Source organism: Camelus ferus, chromosome 17, assembly GCF_009834535.1.
Source record: "Camelus ferus isolate YT-003-E chromosome 17, BCGSAC_Cfer_1.0, whole genome shotgun sequence".
NCBI classification, from domain to species: Eukaryota; Metazoa; Chordata; class Mammalia; order Artiodactyla; family Camelidae; genus Camelus; species Camelus ferus.
The window spans coordinates 23,685,406-23,708,963 of record NC_045712.1 but is presented as its reverse complement, the minus strand read 5'-3'; the positions used below and the strand labels follow the sequence as shown (position 1 = coordinate 23,708,963).

Genomic DNA, 23,558 nt, shown 5'->3' with positions numbered 1-23,558 from the left:
AAGAGCTGTGGCCACCCTTGCCTCCAATCCTCCTTCTCCTTCCTTCTTTCCTTCTGTGAGGGTCTCTGAGTACCTATTGTGTGAGTGCCAACAAGAAAAGCAAAGTAAACCATGATTCAGGCTCAGGAAAGGTTGCATCAGAATTGGGTGTTGGAGGATGAATAGGAGTTGGCCAGAAGTAGGAATTGGTGGAGAGAGATGTTCTTGACAGAGGAAGCAGAAGCCAGTGTAAAGAGTGAATTACTCTCTCATCACAGCTTGTGGCCTGGTCTCTGTGGCTTTCTCACTTAGTAGACATTCTATCGTAGAGACAGGGGTCCAGTTCAAATCTGGCTACTTAGTCTCCAGTACAGTTTCTGGCACCAAGCCAGCATTATTAAGGTGTAAAATAAAATTGGATATTTGCAAAATGAGCATCAGGACCTACCATTTCCCTCTAACACTAACCTGGCTTACCAAGCCTCAGTTTTCCTGTCTATGAAATGGGGCCAATTGTGAGAAGGCTCTGGGCAGGGGTGATTTTTACATTTTCTTTTGGTTTGTAACCTACCTCTTTTCCTTATAGAAAAATGGAAAGACTGGTACAGTGGGCATCTGTAAACCTTCAGATTCCCTAATTATTAGTATCGGACCATTTCTGCTTTATCTCCTTTCTTTTTGTGGTTACCTATATATAAATTTTTCTGAACCATGTGAAAGGAACTCGAGGCAGCAGACATCCTGACATTTGTCCTGAAATTCTTTGGCCCACATCAGCTGAGACAGAGACAGTCTCCTATATAACCACAATAGCACTATCATATCTGAGAAAATTAACAATAATTCAATATCCAGGACAGTAAGGAGGATCAAAGCCTGAACTCAAGCCAGGTCTTGGAGCAGATGGGGGCCTGAGACCAGGGAATGGGGGCAATTGTATCTACTGCTCACCCAGAGGATGGCTGAGGGCTGAGGTGAAGTTGCAGCCTTGTGGGTGTTTGTGGCTGTTTTAGCAGTCTCCCTGAGAACAGAAGAGACCCTTTCTGCAGTGACCTGACCATGGGGCCTGCAGCTGTGACTTAAATATAGATTTCCAATTCGTAAATTTCCCCAATTATTTTCCCCATATTATTTACATAGCTTTTTTTTTTTTTTTTTTAAACCAGGATTCAAAGTCGTCGCACTTTGAAAACGTATTTTGGTTCTTTTGTCTCTTTTTCTGAAAGAGTCTGGGAGAGGAGATGGGTAATGGAGCCTGGATTGGAGAGCCTAGAGGTCTGGCCCTTAACCTGGCCGGCACCCAACCTGGCGCCCCAGGCTCGGGGCTAGTCCCAGGCGTGGGTGGAGAAGACGCAGGTCGGGGTGGGAGGAACCAAGTTCCGGAGTGTGTAGGGGAGGCCAGTGCAGACCTGCGGAGGTTCACTGACGGAAGCTCCCGCCCGCCTTGCCGGATGGTCCCGTCCCTTAGCAACGAGCCCAGCGGCTCTCCCTAGCGACGGGCCGCCAGACCCCACACCCAGCGGTGGAGCGGGTAGGTCGACCGGTAGGTCCGTAGGTCGTAGGTGGGAGGTAGGTCGGTGGGCCCAAGGGATGGCGAGGTGAGAGCCTTCTGGGGGACCTGTATAAGGCTGGGAGGGCGAGTGCCACAGGAAGGACGCCCTCCCGGCCCAGGGTCCACGTCCTGGTCCAAGAGCCTCGTTTTCCCTACCTCTGAGAATTAAGAATAGGCTCAATTTCCACCGCAGAGATGTAAATGAGATATTGCATGAACTACATCTAAGCCCCCACTGCCATTCACCATTCCCAGCGCTGTGCCTTCCAGGGCCACCCCACCATCGTACTGGCTGGTTCCCTTCCACAAATGAGAGGGTGCCCAGCAGAGGCCATGCTGGGGGCCACGTCCTCTCCCACTTACCAGCACACTTTTTTCCGTGCAGAGGCTGCCATCATATGTGGAGCTGTGACAGGAGGCAGAGGTCTGTCTGTCTGTCTGTCTGTCACAGATCCTGTCCACACTGGCAAGGCACAGGTGCCTGGAGCTGGGGTGAGATTGGAAGGGAGACGTCGATCCTTGTGAGGGGCTGAGGGATGGAGGGGAAACAGAATTCTGAGTTTGCAGCTCACCCTCACATCTTCCTTCCTGGGACAGGCCTGGATGCATGCCCCCAATGCTGCCCTGTTCAGAAGGAAAGGGCTCACAGGGGCAGCACATCCACAGATCACAGACTTCTTTTGCCCCTAGTCACCCTGCAGATTCCTGGACATTTCTGCCTCTGTTATCTCTGCCAGTATTATAACAGCCCAGGAAACAGTCAAGCATATTCAAACCCATCTGAGAGCCAGAGAGACCAGGGGAATAGAATGTCTTCCTGTGGGGCTGGGACCTGGCCTCTTCAAGGCCTGCTCTTTCTATTTGGTGATTTTGTTCAAAGATGAAGCAGACAACTGTGGGTTTGCAGCCATGATGGGACCAAGCTCCAGTGGGTCCTTTGTCATTCAGGGTGCCTGGGAAGGGCTGGCTATGTCAAGACAGGTGGGCCAGATCCAGTATCATTTGCAACCCCAGCCCTGGGAGGCGGCTGGCCACTAGGGAGGGATTCAGGGAGCAGAGTTCTGGTGGGACGTGCCTGGCTGGCTGGAAGCTGATGGGCCTTTGGGCTGAAAATGTGGGATATCCTGCCAGAGCCCCATCTGCGCTTCACAATTCCTCAAATGATCTCGCCAACTCACCACCTTCTTCTTAGAAATAGACTCAGCAGCTGCAGGCTGCTTCAGCACTGCTTTGCCCCAGACAGCCCTGGCCATACTCCCCACCCTTCAGGTCAGTCCAGGCAAGATTCCCCTGCCATGGTCCAACAGGGGCCTGCACTGGCTGGTCTCACCACATGTCTAAAATGGAGATAATGAGTCACGAATCACCCAGCTTTAGCAGTCTGTACTGCAAGCTTCTGGTTGCTTTGTTCCAGTGTGTGTTGGTGGGGGGCAGGGGGATGGGGCCTTGCTCAGGCCAGGTCTCCATTTCCTTTTGTTAAGATGCCCCTTCCCTTTTTAATTGACATTTTTATCGAGAAAATTGTAAACTGACTCTCTTTTTATTTTTACACCAGCATTACACGCAAATCTCTTCTTTCTCATACCCCTGTCCAATTTTCTATAATGCTCCCCTGACCAAAGTTTCCCCCAAGTGATGCATTTTGAGGTAGCCAAAAGCAACAGTGGCTTGGCAAGGGCTTGCTTGCCCCACCATAAAAACTCTGCAAACTCTTGTCCTCGGGATATGTGCACAATCTAATGGCGTGTCTCCTGTTCCTTTGGGGAGATAAAAGGGTGTAGGTTTTATCAGCTGGGCTGACTCTGAGAGTGAGGGTGGGTGAATATCTTTCTGTTGCTGGCAGAGGGATCTGGGGGCCAACAGAGGCTCAGGGTCCCTCGGGGGAGGCAGTTTAATCCTCTGGCTCTTGGGGTAGGATAGGGGAGATAGGCATGGGTGGGGGATGCAGGGCATGGCCCAGTGCCCCACACTCAGGGCAGTCTGGCAGGGCTGGGAGGGGGTTGGGGGGCACTGAGGGTGCCTCTGGATCTGGCTAAAAGTCATTTTGGGGAAAACCAAACAGGGCCTTCATTGAGTGGGTGAGCTCTGGGCCTCCCTCCTTATCTCTACTTGTGAGAAGCCGACCTTGCTCTCTAACATGGGGAAGGGGGTGGGAAAGTACAGAAGGATGCATGGGGGTGGGGGGCGTCTGGAGATCATTCAGCCGTTGACTCTGGGGTCTTATTTCTCACATGCAGCATCTAGGGAAGTCCCTACTGTCTCCTGGTGGGAACTTCCTGGCACTAGGTGTCTGTCCAGATCAGGTAGTACTCCCTCTGTTATCCATGCATAGAGGGCTGGGGCATGTTGTGGGTGGTGGACTAGGCGACCCTGTATCCTGGTGATCCTGGGGGATGAGCAGAGGCTGGAAAGGGCCCACTGACACCAGTATCTTCTCCTAGGAGCTCTGGCTGGGGCATCGCCCTGAGAAGCAGCATGGAGCAACCTAACAGAGAGGGCTACAACCCAGGAAGAAGCCCTCAGGGCCCAGAGGGCAGTGGTACTCCTGCAGGCCAAGACTGTAGTCTGAGAGACCTAGAGCGCAACCTGGAGAGGATTCTTCTGGGACCAGATTCTGGGTTGGAGAAGCTTCCTCCAAGCCCTGAGCCCAAGACCCCACCTTTACCCCTGCCCCTGGATCCACCCATGACCTCAGATTTGGGGCAGCCCCAGAAGTTGCCCCTGACAGGCACTGATAAGAAGTACCCTCTGATGAAGCAGCGTGGGTTCTACTCTGACATCCTCAGCCCTGGAAGCTTGGATAAACTTGGGGTAATTGTGGCAGCCATACCCTACTAAGCCCGAGTCTTCCTTGTAGGTTCCTTTTGCCCGCCCTTCCTTCCTGCCTTCCTGCTTTCCTGCCTTCCTTCTTTCCTTCCTCCCTTCCTCCCTTCCTTCCTTCCGTTTGTTCACTTATCCATTTATCCACCCATCTATCCAGCCATCCATTTGTCAGTCTAGCAACTTTTCCACCCACCCACCCATCTGCTCATCTTTCTGACCATCCATCTCTGTCTTTTCATTCAACAATTCATTTCTGAGCGCCTGCTTTGTGACAGGCCCTGGACTAAGCCCTGGTGACAGTGAGGATGAGACATCTATGTCCCAATTGTCATGGGGCAATGGCTTTGGTGGGGAAGTACCTCCTCACCCCACCCCACCTATGATTGGAGAGAGGTCCTTGGGTAGGTGGTGTACTACTGAGATCTATGAGATAGGTATGAGTTTGCTGGGCAAGATAGGGGCTGAGGAGAATGTTCCAGGTAGGGAGAACAGAAGGTACAAAGACTTGAGGTCCCTAACAGAGGCCAGGCCCACGTGGAGGAGAAGGGTAAAGATAGGAGGGGAGAGATGGAGGGCAAGGAGAAGCTGAAGAAGGGATGTAATTAGGGCAGAGATCACCGAGCCTTAGGAAAGTTTTAGGCAGGGGAGGGGCCAAGGGAGATAGGGCAGGACCCACTGATAGCCACTACGCCAGGGGTCCAGAGTGCCCTTGGGAGTGGAGGAAGACACAGAGACACCTGCTGGCCCGTCCGTACCTCTGATGTGTGTCTTGTGACTCAGCCCCTGGACACACTTCATGAGTGTTCTCAGAGTGAGGAGGGGAGCTGTGCAGAACCAGAATTGGGTAGGGCCAGGGGTGTCTCAGGTGGCCACAGCTTGTCACCTTCTGTGGCCTCTGAATGGGGAGTTGTGTGAATTACTCTTCACTGGTTCTTCCCTGTCTCTGAGCCCCTGGGCTGGTCCCTGATGGTCTTTGGGGGATACATCTGGCCTTGGGGGTCCTTCTAGATCCTGCCTATCCTAGGGATGTAGACACTTCCTCAAGGCTGTGGGGTTTGGTTTCAGAAAGTATGTCGTGGTCCCTGCGTGAACCAGGACCTTCTGCGGCAGGCCGACTTGGATAAGTTCACCCCAAAAGGTCAGTGCCCAGGAGGGCTGGGTGGTTGGGTGCCTTTAGCCTCTGAAGCTAGGCCTCTGGCCTTAGGGAGATGACCTCCTCTTGGCTGAGGGTCTCAGTTTCCTCCACTGTAAAATGGGACTAACAAGAGGCAAGATGCTTTGCAAGGCCCAGCTTGCGGTGAGCACTCAGTGAACTACAGGTGCTTGATCATGACTCTTGTGACCAGGACACCGTGGGGCTGGGGCTGCTGAGGGCAGGACCCCAGTTCTCTCTGCCCAGCTGGGGACAGTAGGGCATTGACCTGTGTATTTCCTGCCTCCTGGGCAACGTGGGCTTGGAGGAGGCCAGGATTGTGTCTGAGTTGTTAACCCAGCTCAGGCTCCATCACCTAGAACAGGGTTTGGCACAGGAAGGCGCCCAGGAGATCTTTGCTGAAGGGGGAAGAAGGACCTTCCCATTAGGCTCCGTGGTGAGTCTTGTAAGGCCTGGGGCAGGTCTGTGGAGGAAGGGAGGGCAGTCCCCAGTGGCAGAGGGGAGAGGAGGTTGACTCCAGGAGAGGCAGTGAGCAGGGGGTGCCCTGAGAGGCAGTGACTAGCAGACTGGACATCCCCTTCAATTGGGCCCAGATGCCCCAGGGTCCCAGCTATCTGTCCCCTAGTCTACCCCCAGGAGAGGCCTGGCTCTGTTTATATTAGTCCTCTAGGGGTCCATGGACCTCTTGGGAGTCTGGGAACCCCCAAAAGTGGCACAGGAAACATCTCACGTATGTGCATTTGTGCAGTGATCTGAGGACCCAGCCAATTGTGTTCAGCAGTTTCACTAGTATCTGTGGCCCAGAAAATGGTTACAAACCACAAATCAAGGGCTATGGGAGAGCTGGGAATGGTGCTCCTACCATCCACGGTGGGGGTGGGGGTGGGCAGGGGGATGGTCAGCTGCCCTGCAGCCCCACCCACATGAGGAAAAGCGGCCTGAAAGGCCACAGGGTGGGGCAGTCAGGGTTCTTTACAGAAGGCTAAGCAGAGGCCTGAGAATCCTGCTTAGGGCTCACAGACTAGCAGAGGTGGGGGCCAGGTATGCTGTCCTCACGCTGGCTCCATCTTGGCTCCTCAGATGCAGGGCCAGGGCGAGAATTTCATGATCCTAGGTGTGGGATGTGTCACAGACCCACAGGCCCTGGAGTGGATGACCAGGGATCTGAAAACTGCCTTCTGGGCCAGACTTTTTTGGTAGGTGGGGTTCCCCCAGCCCCTCTGGTAAGAGAGCTGACTTAGCTGAAGGTGGATGGCCTCTGCTGAGCTTCTGGAAGCTCCTGTAGAGCCCCAGTGGGTAACCCCAAGGGGCCCTCCTATGGTTGACTGCATCTTGACCTCAGAGGCGTAAGGCCCAAGGAGGGGCTCACTAGGGCCCCCCGGGGAGTGCATGGGAGCCGTCACCAAGCTGTCCAGAGCCCACCCAGGCCCTGGGAAAGGGGCTTATCTCCTGAAGCATTTTCCTGCACCCCATTCTCCACCTTAATGGTCTTGGTTTGCCTGGGACTTTCCTTCCCACTTAACACCCTGAGTCCTGGGAAACTGGAATGTCACCCTATTAATGGGTCTCTCTCCACCAGCTCCCCTGGCCTCGGATCTGGAAGGGAAGCCTGTCTAAGGAGGGGTGGCCATTTTGTGACTCTAGGGTCCCTTGGGTCCATGGTGGCAGTGCTGCCCACTCCTACAGAATCCAAGATGCCTTGAGTCTGGAAATGGTCCCAATGAGTGAATGGTATTCAGGCTCCGAGATGCTTAGGAGGGCCTCTGGGCTAGAGATGGCAGGAACTCATCCCAGATGTGCAGGGAGCTAGCACCTTGCCTTCCTGTCCAGTTGTAATCCTCGATGGTAGTTTGATTCAACATCTGGCTTGAGCAAAGGCCCCTGGCACCGGGGTCGTGGGCAGCATGGAGAGGGATGGTCAGACGTGCTGGCTCTGGGCAGAAAGAACAGGACCAAAACAAACCTTCTAGAGGCCATTGTCCTCCAGGCTCTCGCTCCCTAGGGTGCCTGGTGCCACATCTGGCTTCTCCCTGCCACTGCCCAGCCACAGACCAGCGCTGAGCTTCCTATGTCCCAAAGCATGCACATCTGGTACCTGCCTGGCACTATGTCTTTGGGGTATTGGGCCCCGGCCTGAGCCCCCTGCAGCTCCTGCTCCCGCCCCTCTGCAGTCAGAACATTTGAGGTTCCTGAGGACTTTGAGGAGCGCCTGGAGCATCAGCGCATCAGGTCCACCACCAAGCTGCTCACCCAGACTGACTTCCCACTGCAGGCCTACGAGCCCAAGGTGCAGGTGCCCTACCTGGTGCTGCCGGGCCAGTGCCCCCGCAAGATTGAGATTGAGAGGTATGGCTGGGTGTCCTCTGGGAGGTGGCATCTGCCCAACCCAAGGGGTGAGGGACAGTAGGCAACTCGGTGACCATCCTCACAACAGAAGTTACTACGAGGGGTCTGTGTGCAAGTGTTCAAATAAAATCTTCTAGCCCTTTGGTGTCTTAATAGGAACAAATTGCTTTCTTTGCTGTGGAATCAGGGAGGATGGCATTTAAGTCAAGGGACTGGAACTGCCAGGCAGGATGGAAGGGCAGTGGGGGCCCAGGACACCAGCCCCAGCCATCACAGCACTTCCTGATGAGTCCCAGAGGGGCAGAGGGCCTGCAGGGGTCCCTGGGCCACACCCCTACCGCCTCAACTCCATGAGCCCTTGCTGACACCCATGGAGGCACATCACATGAGCCGAGCTGTCCTGAGATTCTCTCGTCTCCCTCGGCCAGGAGGAAGCGGCTGTACCTGAGTCTGGACATCGAGCAGTTGCTGGCCAGCGAGGGCATCGACTCTGACAAGCTCATGCCCAGGCACCCCGACCCCCACAACCCCCAGACCATCGAGCAAGGTCATGACCCGCTCTTCCCTGTCTATCTCCCACTGAAGGTGAGCCCAGCTTCTATGGAGGGCTGATGGTCAGGGGGTAGGAGTGCAGGACATGAGCTTCAGAGTCAGACGCAAAAGGCGATCCCATGATATCACAAGAACTCACTCGTCAAATTGGATAACTGCATAATAGGGGCTGCCTCTGTCCCCGCTCCACTGCCAGGGGTTTCAAGCATTCTGTGCTGGGGCAGGAGAGTCCCCAGGACCCCTGGGATGCTGATTGTCTGCTTCTTTCCTGGAAGCTTGGGGAGCCTGTGTATGTGATCTCTGTCCCTACCTGATGCATGGGCATCAAGAAGCAACCCAGCTGGACTGTGGAGTAGTGTACAGGCCTCCCTGACCACTGCTTCTGAGCTCACTAGGACAGGGCGACCTGGGGTGGAGGAGGGCGCCATTGTAGCCCCTTTAGGGTACCAGTGGGGAAACAGTCCAGGGAGGAGAGAGAGGGAGCATAGACTGCTCTGGTTTTCACCCGCCTCCCTGCCCTTTCTCTCCATGGCCCTGTACATCTCTTGCCTGGTGTTCCTAGTGGGGAAGCAGAGCTGAATCCAGATGCACATCACCCCACTAAGGATGGTTTCCTGACAACCTGAGTCTCCATTGTTTCTGACTCTGGGTGGGTGCTCAGGAAAATCCAAGGGCCTCCTCTTCCCTTGAGTCTGAGCTGGATGATCCTGGGGAATGGGAAAGAGAGACCATATCCTGCTCTGAGTCCCCAGATACCCCTCTGCCTGCACCTCAGGGTGGCTTGGTTAGATGAGGACCTAAGGTTTCACAGAGCCAGACCCAACAGACCCCTGTGAGCAGCAGGGGATCAGCCATCTGGTCCCTGGTCTTCAGCTCCTGCATCTGGGGAGGAAACTCCTGAGGCACCCCTACCCTCTGGCATGCCCAGATCACTTGGGGCCCGCCGGGAGTGAGCTGTCTCCTCCCAGCGTCCGCTGCTTTGTTCCAGGTATTTGACAATGAGGAGTTTGACTGCCGGACTCCCAGTGAGTGGATCAACATGGGATTGGAGCCGGGGTCTCAGAACAGGAAACCTGTCCCCGGAAAAGCCCTCCTGCCCACCGATGACTTCCTAGGGCATGGTGAGCAGTGCCGGTGGGGGCGAGGGGACAGGATTGTGGTCTGCACCATCCTGTCCTGGCAGCCGCATGGCCATGGACTCCTGGGCTGCTCTGGGGGCTCAACTGGAAGATGAGGGCCCTACCTTTTGAGGTCTCCCAGCTAGGATATAGGTGAACGAGCTAGCCACACAGAAGTAGGAAATGCAGGGACCAGGGATGTCATGGATAGGTGGGCTGGGGAAGGAACAGCTGGATAGTGTGTCCAATATTAAAGAGAAAGTCTTTGTTGGTAACAAAAAATATGCAAACTTATTGGAAATGTTCAAATATGCATAAGGGGCACCATTCAAGCCCTTCTATCCCATCATCCAGAAATCCCTGTTGTTCTAGCTGTAGCTAAGGCCTCTCGGCTTTCATCTCTGCATGGACAACACACACTATCACACGCTTGTTGGCAAACACACAGTCACAAGCACACTCTGTCGCACACACACCACCCCATGTACTCACACACACATACAGTTGCACTTATAGGCACATTTCATCCCACAAACACACACATGCCTACCATTACTCATGCACAACCACTATCACACCCACACGTACTTCCCTGCACTGATGTCGCACAGATTTGCCACATCTTGCTCTTGTCTGTGTCTGCCTCTCCTTTGCCCCAGGTCTGCCCTGGGGCTGCAGAAACTCTCTCCATTTTGCTGGTTTGGGGGTCAGTGCCAGGCTGACCTTCCATAGCTGCCACCCTGGCCTGCGTGACTGTTCTCTATGTTGGCATCCTAGGAAGGTCTGGATCGTGAGGTTGGGAGTTGGAGGTCCCCCGTGCAGGGCTGAGGGCTGCTCTGCTCCCTGCTCAGTGCTGTGGAGTGGGGAGTGGACCCAGCGGGCCATCGCCCAGGTGGGAGTTAGGACTGTGAGAGCCGTGCTGGTTTTAAGATTGCTCAGCTTCCAGGGGGCCCACAGTGAGTCTGCTGTGCAAGCTGTAAGTTTACGTTTCCATTTAAAAACACGTTAATGCTGGAATCAATTTCTCTGAACTAGACAAGAAGCCAGGATGTTCCCTTTACTTTGGACTTAATTACAAAAATAATTTAACTCGATTGTTCCCAGATCTCCAATTCCTGGTGATCAAACCAGAAGGTTTGGGGCTGCATTCACCTTAAACGCACCAGGTAGCAGCCTCCCCCGAAGTGCTTCTGCCTACACCCCGGGCTGGGGCTCCGGGGAACACTGGTGGGAGAGGGCCTCTCCAGGAATGTTTCTGCCAGGGACATCTTTTTTTCTCCTGGGAACTTCTTGTGACATCTTTTCCTCTAAGTTGAGTTAAGCCAAAGTCAGCATTTTCAAAAAGGAAACTAACTGGGAAGAGATGGGAAAAGCAAAACAGAACCAAAACCGGTGAGGTATAAACCACAGCAACCTCCTTTACTCATCTACCTGGTGTCAACTAGGGAGAGAATTTCCTCAGGAATTCCGAGCCCTTCTTTCTTTGTCAGCCCAGATTATAGAACCCATCAGTTTGTTTTAAGCCGCAGTGTATTGAGGCCTCCGCTGGGCACTCTGCCAAGTGTATCTTCTATAAAAGTTTATTGAGTATCTACTAGGTACCAGCGTCCATTCTAGGGACAGGAACACAGCTGTGATCAAGACAGGATGAAGTCCCTTCTGTCCTTGGGGAGCTGACAGTAGCATGAGGAGGCTGACTAGAACCAGAGAGGATACACACACAGTGTGACTTTAGGCTCTGTGAGAGACAGAGTAACAGGTCAGAGAGTGCCTGGGGCAAAGGCACCATTTTAGGCAGAGATGCTTCTCTGAGGATAAGCCACTGAGCAGGGAACAAGCCAACAATGAGGTGACCTGGGTGAAGTCTGTTCCAGGCAGAGGGCACAGCCAATGCAAAGGCCCTGAGGCAGGAACAAACTCCAAAGTCACAGGAATAGCCAGACATCTGGTATGGCTGGAGAGGAATGAATAAGGGGGGCAGGAGGTGAGCTGGAGAAGTAGGCAAAGGCTTTCAGCCTAGGGAGTAGGTAGGGGGCCCATCCTGACCGTATAGGTCCTGAGACCCGCTTGGAGCCATTGCAGGGCTGCAATCTTCTACCCTGCTGTACCTTGTTCTGATGTGAGGGGATCAGCTGCCACGTGCAGCCTGTGGGAAGGACTTCCCCCTGGCCTTGGTTACCCTGAAGAGCTTTATACCCACCTAGATCCTCAATAGGTCTCTGCTTGGGGCTTACCTGCCTCCTGTCCCAACCCTGCTGTCCTTTGTCTCTTTCTGCCCCAATGGAGAGCATGGAGTCATGCAGAGCACAGGGCAGAGAGGCCTGGTCCTTCTGGCTCCTCCTGCCATCAGGGGCTTCCCAGAGGCCAGCTCAGCTGGGAGGAATCAGGCCCCCTGCTCAGCTGGAGCTTGGTAGGAAAGAGGCCAGACTAGTGACCACTGAGACCGTTCCCAGTACCTGCTGCCCACATGCAGAGGCCCATCCGTGCCCACAGCAGGGAGCACTAACAGGCTCCCTTCCTGTTTCAGAGGACCCTAAGAGTCAAAAGCTGAAATACAAATGGTGCAATGTTGGTGTCCTGGACTATGACAAGGAGAAGAAGCTCTACCTGGTGCACAAGACAAATGATGATGGTTTGGTGCGAGATGACATGGGGAAGCCCATCCTGAATGGAGGGGTCACCACTGAAGGTACCAGCTCTCTGCCCCTGCCTCAGATAGAACCCCTGCTCAGGCCAGGCCTGGCTTGTGACGGAGGCCAACCCCTCCCCAGGGCATAGCCAGCTCAGGTCTGAATTTCTCCTTCCTCTGTTTGTCCTGTGGCTGTCTGCCCCCTGATCAGTGAGAACCAGAGGACCTATCACTCAGAGACCCCAGGAAGGGCAGTTGGCCATTATTTGATATGCCTCCTCTGAGCAGCTGGCAGTGCTGCTTTCAGCATCATGTTGAGAAGGAGCCCGAGGCCCATCAAATAGTGATGTCTGCCCTGGGTGTGACATCTGGGAATGGGCACTTGAACCCCTGTGTAACTCCTTGTCTGTGCACAGCTCTTTGCAGTTTACAAAGCACTTTCACATCCATCCATGACAACCTGTGTCGTGAGCAGGTCGGGGAGTGTTGTCATACCCATTTTGCAGATATGATGGGGTCACTTGCTCAAGGCCACCACATACCAGCAGCAGATCCAGGCTGGTATCTGGTTCTCCTGCTGAAAGAGCCCAACGGCATGTTCCTTTCCCCCTCCCGCTCAACCCCAGGAAGGCCGCCCCTCCTGATCTGCCAGTACTGGGTGCCAAGGATTCAGCTTCTCTTTTGTGCTGAGGATCCACGTGTGTTCACACAACGTGTGGTCCGGGCCAACGCCCTGCGCAAGAACACAGAGGCACTGCTGTTATACAACCTGTATGTGGACTGCATGCCCTCTGAGGGCCAGCGGCTCATCAGTGAGCAGAGCCTGAGCAAGATCAAGCAGTGGGCCATGAGCACGCCCCGGATGCGCAAAGGACCCTCGTGAGTTCCCCCCAGACCCCCACACACGAGCATCACCTCGTCCAGGGAGCTGTCCAGTGGGGAAGTAGTGCTGCCCAGGGAAGGGGGTGCTCCCTCCATGCTCATCTGTTTGGGGCAGTCTTGCCCCTTGCACTATGGACTGCTTGGGCCACAATTTCTTGTTTATCTCCATTATCAATAGGAATTTATCAATTCTTATATACAAGGGGTTATAATCTGTTGCTACCATTTTTTATTTTGATGATCAAATTGTCCCAGATTTGACCAGTGGGAGCCTCTTTGAGTGATTCCTGTGTCCTTTTGATATGTTCTTGTTCTTTGAGCATGTCTTTACCTTCTGGCACAGCAAGAAGTTCCAGGCTCATCTTGTACTTTCTCTCAGACCCAGCCCTGAAATCAGCCATTTCTCTGAGGAGACTTGGTTCCTCTTAGTGGGAACCGGTATTTAGCAGCCAAGATTTCGTCATAAGATGTGCTCACTGCTACTGAGAAATCAATGCTTTGAGGCTCTTAGAGCAGCTAAATATGAGATATATATATTATTAACTTATTTTATATTATATCCTTATACTGCATTATGTTATATTTAACCTCCACGTACATGTCTCTATTTATCTATTACATACCTATCTGTTGATCTGTTGAAAACCATAAGTTCATACTGATACCTTCACATTGACTTCAAACCACAGGCCTCATTCTCACTTATACATATTTGTTACTTCTTTTTCCTAAAAGAAAATTGGCTTTCATTGTTCATAATATATTTACTTATTTGCTCAGTCTAGAACACACAGAAAGTAATTTCAATTGCTAATCCATACCCTTTGCAGGAATAACTCTAGTAAGTAGACTTTGATATTTGTTTAGTTTTCTTTTTCTCTTTAGCCTGAATATAGTCCAAATACTATATTCAAAAGTTGATTTAGTTCTTCCACCCACTTCCGTGCGATATATTCATTTGATGAACTGTAGCTTGGTCCATTTATAAATATAAAGAAATATGTATATATATAGAATATATAGGAAATATATGTACTATGTATAACATGTATATTATATATTATAATATATGCATACATAGTTATATATAACATAATGTAATGTATCTACATTATATATAATATGTATATATTAAATATATAGAGAATATATATACATATGTATATGTTTCTTTCTATATATATAATACCCACATATATAAAATATACTCACTAATGCATATGATCTGTCACTCTTCACCCCTATTCCTTCTGTCCTATTCACATTTCCTATCTTTTCTACCCTATTCCCACCACATGCCAATAGGTAACCAATATCACTAGTTTCTGGCTTTCCTTTCTATATTTCTTTTTGCACAAATGATATTTTCATATATATTTTCTTATTCCCCCTTCTTACATGAGTAGCAGCCCACTATAGATACTCTTTTGCATTTTGCCTTTTTCATTTTCAGTAAGTACATCCTGGGAATCAATCCTTATCAGTGCATTGATGTCCTTCATTCTTTTTCACAGCTGCATAGTAATCTATTGTGTGGGTGTACCGTCTACCATGACTTACTCAACCATTTTCTCATATATAGGCATTTAGGTAATTTCCAGTATTTTGCAATTACAAATAATGGTACAATGACCTCGTGCATTTGTATATTCATACTGATGGAGGGGTAGCTTTAGGGTAAACTCTGAGAAGTGGAATTGCTGGTCAAAAGATAAGTACATACGTAATTTTGTTAGGTATCACCAAATTTCCTTCCATAATGATTGTATCATTTTGCATGCCCCCTAGCCATATGACAGAGTGCCTGTTTCCCCACAGCTTTGCCAAGAGCATGTTGTTAGACTGTTTAATTTTTTGCCAGTCTGGAGGGTAAGTCTGTAAGTGTTATAAATGAGGTTGGATGTCTTTTCAACCTTTTCATATGATTAAGAGCAATTTTTATATCTTTTTGTGATTTGTCTGTTCATATTTTTTTCACTTAGAGTTTTGGCTTTTTTCCCTTCTAATTTTAAGAGTTCATTATATAGTAGGGACACTGATCCTTTATCTATGATATATGTTGTAAATATTTTCTCCTCACTTGTTAGTTTTATTTGGACTTTGCTTATGGTAATTTTTGCAATATAACTTTAAAAATACTTATGTAAACAATGTTATTAATTATTTCTTCTATTATATCTGGATTTTGAGTCACAGTTAGAAAGCCTTTCCCTATATCAAGGTTTTCTTCTAGAACTTGTATGGCTTTGTGTTTTTGCCTTTTATAACCTTGATTCATCCTTATGTATGGTGTGTGGTATGGCTCCAATTTTATCTTTTTCCAAATGACTAGCATTTACTAAATTGTTTATTAAATACTCATCAGCCTCTACTGAAACCGCCATCTTTGGCCCAGTGATTTGAGATGCCACCTTTGTCATAACACTGATTTCCGTATGTACTTGGGTCTATTTCTGGAGTTTCTATTCTATTCCATTGTTCTGTTTGTCTGTTTGCATATAACTTGTACTCGTACTACAGTTTCAATTACAGATGTTTTACAGTATGTTTTAATGTCATGTAGGGCCAGGCCCCCTTTGTAGTTTTTCCCTTTTAGTGTTTTCCTGGCTATACTTGCACATTTATTTGTTTTAAATTATATTTTAAAAATTGTGGTAAAACATACATAATACAAAATTCATCTTTTTAACCATTTCTTAGTGTACAGCTCAGCGGCATTAAGTACCTCCACATTGTTGTCCAACCATCACTACCATCCACCCACAGAACTTTGCTCATCATCCCAAAGTGAAACTCTGCACCCTTTGAAATGTAAGATCCCATTCCCCTGTCCACCAGCCCCTGGCAACTGCTACTCCACTTTCTGTCTCTATGACTTTGACCACCCTGAGCACCTCACACGAGTTGAATCATTACATTATTTGTCCTTTTGTGACTCCTCCTTTCACTTAGCATAATGCCTTCCAGGTTCATCCATGTCATAGCACATGTCAGGATTCCCTTACTTTTTAAGGCTGAGTAATATTCCATTGTAAGTATATGCCACATTTTGCGTATCCATTCATTTGTTGATGGACACTTGATTGCTTCCCTCTTTTGGCTATTGTGAATAATGCTGCTGTGAACATGGGTGTACAAAGATTTCTTCATGTCCCTGCTTTCTGTTCTTTTGAGTATAAACCCCAAAGTGGAATTACTACATCATGTGGTAATTCTATTTGCTGTTGTTTAGTTTATTTCATAATCCGAAACTTAACTCTGTAATCCAGCTAGTCTTGGAGGAGGGGATAAGGAAAACATGAACTCAGAAAACTGCAGTGAGAGCACAAAGATTATAGGCTGTTATGAGCAAATGGGAGAAGGAATGGTCTGGTGGTTAAGATAAAATACAAGTCAAATTTATTAGAGTTATTCATAGTCTGCAATGGTGGGCTGCATGCTGGTCTTGCCGTTCTTGGACCAAAAGCACTCCTGGTTTTCACAGTTTTCCTGCCCCCATTTGCCCTGCCAAAGGCCACATGCTTACCACCCAACCACTCAGTCTTGGTAGTGTAGATGAAAACTGGGAACAATTTATGTGGGTCCAGAATTTGCCATGGACAAAATGCTAGGACCCATATCCTTCAGGATGATGCTCAGTAGATGACTTGCTGCCAGTGCCACTGCGGCATGTGAGGTCACCACCCTGATACATAAACCCTGGAATAATTCTGTGAGAGTGGGAACCTTTATAACCAAATCCTTTCTCCTCACTGCTCAGAAAACTGAAGTTTTCTGCTGTCTTTGGAACTTGGTCTGCAAACAGCTCAAAGCAGGCATGGCCCAAGGGCTCGCATCAACAGTGAATATTGAAGAACACTGTGGAGTTGACCACGGTGGGGTGGTGCAGGTTGGTTCTGGGTGACATTGGTGACGTCGGAAGAGCCGTATTTTTAATTTTTTGAAAAACCACTATGCTGTTTTCCATAGCAGCTGCACAATTTTAAATTCCCACCAGCAGCATGAGGGTTCAAATTTTTCTCTATCTTCACTGATGCCTGTTACGTTCTTATTTTTTTTCTTGATAATAACCATCTTAATGGGTGTGAAGTGACATCTCATTGTGATTTCTATTTGTGTTTTTCTAGTGATTAGTGATGCTGAGCATCTTTTCATGTGCTTTTTGGCTTTTGTATATTCCTCTTTGGAGAAATGTCTATTCAAATTATTTGCCTATATTTGAATACAGTTGTTTGTTTTTTGTTGTCGAGTTTTAGGAGTTCTTTATATATTTTGAATATCAGTCCCTTATCAGATACATGATTTGCAGACATTTTTTTCCCATTCCTTGGGTTGCCTTTTTATTCTTTTAATAGCATCCTTTGTGTAACTAGGACACAAAGTTTTTCATTTTGGTGAAGTGCAATTTGTCTATTTTGGCTTCATGTATAAGAAATCACCAAATCCCATCTCATGAAGCTTTCTCCCATGTGTTCTTTTAAGAGTTTTACAGTTTTAGCTCTTACGTTCAGATTTTTGATCTATTTTGAGTTAAATTTTGTATATGGTCTTAGGTAAGGGTCCAACTTCATTGTTCTACATGTGAATACCCCGTTTTCCTAGCACAATGTGTTGAAAAGCCTCCTTTTCCCCATTGAGTGATGTTGGCACCCTTGTTGAAAAATCATTTGACTGTGTATGCAATGGTTTATTTCTGGGCTCTCTATTCTTTTCCATTGGTCCATCAGTCTGTCTTTATGCCAGTATCACACTATTTTGATTACTGTAGGTTTGTAGTAAGTTTTGAAATTGAGAGATATGTCCTCCCACTTTGCTCTTTTTTAAGATTGTTTTGGCTATTTGGGGTCCCTTGAGATTCCATATAATTTGGATGGATTTTTCTATTTCTGCAGAAAAAGTTGTTGGAATTTTGATAGGGATTTTGCATGTTTGTTTTCCTGTGTGAGCTTTAGTATCAACTTGTCTAGCTCTATTTTTTAAAAAGCTTGATATTTTTATTGGAATTACATTATACACACACACACGTGTGTGTGTGTGTGTGTGTGTGTGTGTGTGTGTGTGTGTGTGTATGGATTGTGTTATATTTTTAAATTACCTTAGGTATAGCTGACGTCTTTAGGATTCTGAACTGTCCTATCCAAGAACAAGAAATGTTCGTCCATTTGTTCAAGTCACTTCTGTCTTTTAGGAGTGCTTTTAAGTTTCTCTTCAGGTAGGTTTTACATATTTCTCACTAAGTATTTTATTTTCTTTGTTGCTATTAAAATGGGCTTTCTCTACTATTACATCTATTGTTTTCTTTATGATAATTTGTATCTTGTTACTTTATGAAGATGATTTAATGGTTGAGTTTATTATGATTTCTCTAGGGCTTTCTAAGTGCACATTATCTGTAAACAGATAGTTTTACTTATTATTTTCTAACTCTTATTCCTCTAATTACTTTCTATTGTCTAATTGCATTTTCTAATATCTCTAGTACACTGTTGAATAGTCCTGGAGATGGTAGACATCCTTATCTTGTTCATAACATTAGTGGAAATTACTTTAGTGTTTCCCCCTTAAGAAAATGCTAGCTTTAGGATTTTATTTTTTTTAATAACGTATCCATTGATTTCTATTTTCTTAAATTTTTTTTGTCACAGGCTTTTTAAGTACCGATGGAGATAATCATATGTTTATCTCCTTAAATCTATTAACATGGTAAATTACATTAATTATATTAATTGATTTCCTAATATTGAAACAACCTTGGAGTCCTTTAATAAATCCTACTTAGCTATGGTGTATAATTTTTTAATGTGCTATTAGGTTGGTTAATATACTATTTAGAAGTTTTGCATTGATATGTGATGTTGGTCTGACTTGTGATTTCTTTGGCTTGTTAATTTAAAAAATATAGGATTTAGATTTATTAATTTGATCGACTGTTTTCTACATCCACCTCAATTTCTGCTTTTATTTTTATTATTTCCTTCCTTGTGCTTTCTTTTGGCTTATGTTTTATGTTTATAGTTTGTGCACGTGTGGCTTTGTATGTTCTAGGAATTTAATACAGTTACTTACATTCTTGTTGATTAATGTGTTTAAGTCTATGAATTTTCTTCTGATAACTGCTTTAAAAATACAGTAGTCCATAAATTCTGATATGTAGCATTTCATTTTTTAAATTTCAAAAATTTGGTTTTTATTTCCCATTTTATTAAAGAGTTTAATGTAAGGTTTTAGAATTTTCCATGGGGAAGGACTTGTTAAAGTGTTTCATTAATAATTTATAGTTTTGTTGCACTGAGATCAGAGAATGTTATTTATAATATTTCTACTGTGTAGAACTTGCTGATGTTCTCTTTGTGATAGTATGTAATCAGTGTTTGTGAATGTTCCATTTGCACTTGAGAAGAGGTTAAAGCTGAGCATTTTTACACTAGGTTTTTACACTAGACATTTTTATACTAGGCAGTGTGAAAGGACTAAAGTGTATATGCCAAGTAAGTAACCTGGGGGAAACTTAGCAAGGCCAGTTCATTCAGGTTGCTCTTGGCCTTCCTCCATCTTGGAGCCAAGGATGTCCCTTTTCTCCAGGTGCGGAGAGGGCACCTCTCACAGGAGGGTCTTATGACCTGCTTCAGGGGAAGGTCAGAGAATCCTTCCTGCACCTGTTGTTTCTCAGGAACATTCTATGCCAAGGTACCATATTCTGGCTAGTGTGTCCTGAACCTCATCAATCTCTTGGTTGGTTGAAGCTCCTTTTCTAGTAGATTCCTCATAAAAGGTTCAAGGGTATAGTGTTCCTAGAGTTCTTGCATGTTTAAAACTTGAAAGAGAACTTGACTGGATATAAAAATTCTTAGTTTATGCTTTTCACTTCTTGAGTTTTTTAACACTATTCTCTTGTTGCCTTGCTTTGTATGCTGCTTTTGAGACATCTGATGTCAGTCTAGGTCCCCTTCCCATGTAAGTTGTTTGATTTTTTTGTTTTAATTTCTAAAGTCTAATAATTTTACTAGGGTATGTCTGGGTATTTTTTCCAAAGTACACAATGGGCTTTTTAAAAATGTAAGTTCAGATATTCTTTTATTTCTGGAATTTTTTCTTGAGTTGTAGTTATTTGATTATTTTATTTTGGCAGAGGGGGAGGTAAATTACATTTATTTATTTTTGGAGGAGGTACTGGGGATCAAACCCAAGACCCTGTGCATGCTAAGCATGTTCTCTACCACTTGAGCTATACCCTCTCCCCTGGAGTTGTAGTTAAATATTAGTTCTGTTCCATTGTTTTGTTTCTCTTCATCAGAGATTCTATTATTTATCTCTATCTATCTATGTATCATGTTGCTGTTTCTTTGCCTATTTCTAATTCAACTATTTTCTGATACTTTTCTATACTGTCTTTTTCTCATTTTCATTCTCTTGGTTACATTCCTGACTTTCTTCAATGTATTTTATTACTTTTTTTATTTGATTCCATTCTCCTTGGATACCCTGTAATTTAGCTTTCCTTCATGAGATAATTTTGTTTCTTCCTTTTTTTCCCTGAGTCCAATTAAGTATCTTTTCTTCCTGTTATTTGCCTATTTCTGTGTTTTATTTTTTCGTATGCCCAAATACTTGTTTGAAGAGATTTAGTTTGAAGTATTGTATTAGTTTTCTTCTGCTTTGTCTTTTTTTTTTTTTTTTTTTGTGAGGGATAGGGGAGAATTTTCATCAGTTAAGGTGTTTTCTTTTTTTCGTATAGTAGCTTTATATAAATGTAGTCTACTTTTACCTACTCATTTCATGAATTTGGAATGATGTACATGTTTCCTAGTTCCAGGGCTCCCTCTTCTGTTACTGGAGCAAAATTTTTTTTGTTTGTTTTTTTAAAAAAATAAATGGCGCTGTGTGTGAGTGTGTGTGTGTGTTGAGGGGAGGGATTGTGTGTCCTCCAAGTTTTCTGAATTCTCTTCTTACAGGATTTTTTCACTTTTGCTTATTTCCCCCTTATCCTCTAGTCTCCAAAGGATTCCTCTTTCCTTTTTCCTTCCCCTCTCATAAGTCATACCTTTCAGAGGATGCTACCTCGAACACATGCAGCTAAGTCCCTTCCTGGTAGTAAGTGCTCTGATTTACCAGGACTCTTGTTCAGTATTTTTACTGTTAGGAGAGATATTCTCTTTCTGGAAGGATTTTATTTTATTTTATTTTGACATACTAAACTTTATTTATTTATTTAATTCTTACTTTTTATTGAACTGTTGTTGATTTATGATGTTAATTTCAGGTGTACAGCAAGGTGATTCAGTTATACATATACATACACATTTATATATATTTTCAGATTCTTTTCTGGAAGGTTTTTAGATCATTCTCGGGGATACCATACTTCCCTCTCCTGCACAATTTTTCTCAGACTGCCCTTGTTCTCCATGGAGGCCTGCAGCTGGAATATGAGCGAGAGTACACTGAGAGTTGATGTTTATTTTTCTACTTAAAGATAACGTGACTTTGGGCATTCTCTTTATTCTAGTTATGCTAAAGGTGTAGGTTTGGGTAATATTATTCGTTCTTCTTTCTTTCCTTTTCTTTTTTTGAAAGTGTGCTGGGGGAGTTGAATTGATGTAACCATCGTTACCTAACCTTGGTTGTCCAGAATTCCATTTCTTGAGTTTCATATCATTTATAGTATCTTTGGCTATAAGTAACAAAGATGCTGGGCTTAGATTGGCTTAGAAAACAGGGAAACTCATTACTTTACCTGTAACAAGAAATTTGGTGCAGGACGTCCCAGGCTTGGGACATCAGGGCTTCCTTTGGTGTATACTAGCTTCGTCTTCAGGGAAGATGGCAACAGCAGTTTCAGAAGCACAAGGTCCAGGGTCTGTTGAGTCCCGGTGTGGATTGGATTCCCCATCCAATATGGCAGAATATGATGGAGGAAGCAGCTAGACAGATGGGGTTTTAGGAGAAGTCTGGCCTCTGACTCCATGGGGAACTTTGGCACACAAATGACACCACAGAGTTTGCCCTGAGGGAGACAGGACAAGGAGACTTGATTCTGTATCTCTGTATCAGTCGTTGGTCACAACTGGGTTGCGTCACCACTCTTAAACAGTTACCGTTGGGACAAACCCCACCACGATCAGCTGATTAGATAGACTGGTTGAGATGTACCCCTGGGGCTGGGGATGGTTCATCTTGCTCTACATCAAGTGAGAAAGGAGCAAATCCTGGAACAAGAATGAGATGCAGTTAGGAGACAATGGCAGGCAGCCAGCCATGTGTGTGGCAGATACCTGTCTTGTGCCAGGGTTGGGGCACGGTGGTGGTGACACCCCCAACAAAGGGCCCGCTCTCCCAGCTCTTGGTCTATCTAGGAAGAAAGGCAATGAGAAAGCTGGGTTATCTGGGGTTCTGAGGTACTGTGACCACTGAGCAAGGTAAGGAAATAGAGATGTCTCAGAGGGGCTCCTTGACATCAGGTGGTGAGGGAAGTCTCGCTGGAGAGAACATTTGAGCTGAGGCCCATAATGTAAGGGGAGAAGAGGATTCTGATTGACACAGGTGTGGTGCCTCCTGAAGCCGAGAGGTGGGGACCTGTTGGTGGGACGTGAGGAGCAGTGGGAGTTCATGTGGTCAGACTGGAGCAGAGAGGGCAGCGGTGGCCAGGGAGACATCATTGGAGAGGGAGGTCGGACAGCAGTGTGTAGGTAATGATGAAGAGCACACTCAGGGGCCCACGGCGTGAGAGGAACCAGTGGAGGGCCTTGAGCAGAGGACTGGCTTGACCACTGACACATTTAAAATATCCTTTTTTTTCTCTGCCAAGTGGAGCATGGGTTGTAAGAGGGCAACAGGGAAGACAGGGAGGTCAGTGAGGAGACTAACTCTATCATTCAGGCTGGAGACGGTGGTGCAGGCTGGAGGCTGGGGCCAGGGCCATGGCTGAGGAGCAGGAGAGAAACAGATCTGTTTAGGGGTTTTTTTGAGGTGGAACCAGAGACCTGGCCCTTGGGTGAATGTGCCAAGTGCACACCCAGCAGAGGAGGAGGCAGCATGGCTCACCCAGGTTTGGCTTAATCAGCTGGGTGCGTGCTGCTGCTGATGGAGCTGAGGGAGACTGGGGAGGGGCGGGTGTGGGCCGGGGTGGGGGGCAAGGAAGGCTTGATCTGGCATCGGGGGAGACCTCCCAGCGGAGATGTTGAGTGGGCTGTGGACACATGAGGGGAGATTTGCAGGTTCTCAGTGACTTCATGGACTGGGTGAGCTCCCCTGAGGAGAAGGAGTAGCCAGAGAAGGGGAAGGGTCTCAGGGCTGAGTCCCTGACAAGCCAACCATAGCAGTCAAGGAGGTGAGGGCAGAAGGGGAGCTGTGTGGAGAAAGCAGTGCAGGAATGGGGAGGGAGCCTCTGAGTCAAAGTGCTGAATGTCCAGTGAGCTGAGGACATCAGTGACCTCTGCTGGGACAAGGCTGGGACGACGACATGCTCAGCTGGCATGGCCTTGTAGGTTGGGGAGGAGAGACTGGGAAGTGAGAGAGAGAAGAGGG

At 47.2% G+C, this 23,558-nt stretch overlaps 2 protein-coding genes and 1 long non-coding RNA gene across 14 annotated transcripts in view; 2 read left to right on the top strand and 1 right to left on the bottom strand.

The window, feature by feature from the left end:
- GLYCTK (glycerate kinase) overlaps positions 1 to 4,104 on the top strand; it is a 29,586-nt gene extending 25,482 nt beyond the window's left edge. Inside the window, exon 5 of the mRNA XM_032458361.1 lies at positions 3,973 to 4,104. Within this exon, the coding sequence (XP_032314252.1) occupies positions 3,973 to 4,020 (48 nt within the window). The 3' untranslated portion in view covers positions 4,021 to 4,104. The remainder of the gene's footprint in view (positions 1 to 3,972) is intronic.
- DNAH1 (dynein axonemal heavy chain 1) overlaps positions 3,974 to 23,558 on the top strand; it is a 70,438-nt gene continuing 50,853 nt past the window's right edge. For 10 of the 12 annotated variants that reach the window (XR_004312143.1, XR_004312142.1, XM_032458351.1 and 7 more), the window contains exons 1-7: positions 3,974 to 4,342; positions 5,420 to 5,492; positions 7,679 to 7,853; positions 8,282 to 8,438; positions 9,394 to 9,526; positions 12,051 to 12,212; positions 12,779 to 13,031. Coding sequence is in view for 10 of the 12 variants with exons in the window: in XM_032458351.1 (XP_032314242.1) it covers positions 4,007 to 4,342; positions 5,420 to 5,492; positions 7,679 to 7,853; positions 8,282 to 8,438; positions 9,394 to 9,526; positions 12,051 to 12,212; positions 12,779 to 13,031 (1,289 nt within the window). In the remaining 2 variants the exon portion in view is untranslated. The remainder of the gene's footprint in view (positions 4,343 to 5,419; positions 5,493 to 7,678; positions 7,854 to 8,281; positions 8,439 to 9,393; positions 9,527 to 12,050; positions 12,213 to 12,778; positions 13,032 to 23,558) is intronic. The other 2 variants (XM_032458347.1, XM_032458352.1) reach the window with 2 other exon arrangements.
- On the bottom strand, positions 8,704 to 16,090 carry LOC116657135. The gene is made up of 4 exons (XR_004312144.1): positions 15,788 to 16,090; positions 10,106 to 10,115; positions 9,950 to 9,952; positions 8,704 to 8,715 (listed from the first exon to the last, which is right to left on the bottom strand). It is a non-coding gene; the product is annotated as an uncharacterized LOC116657135 (long non-coding RNA).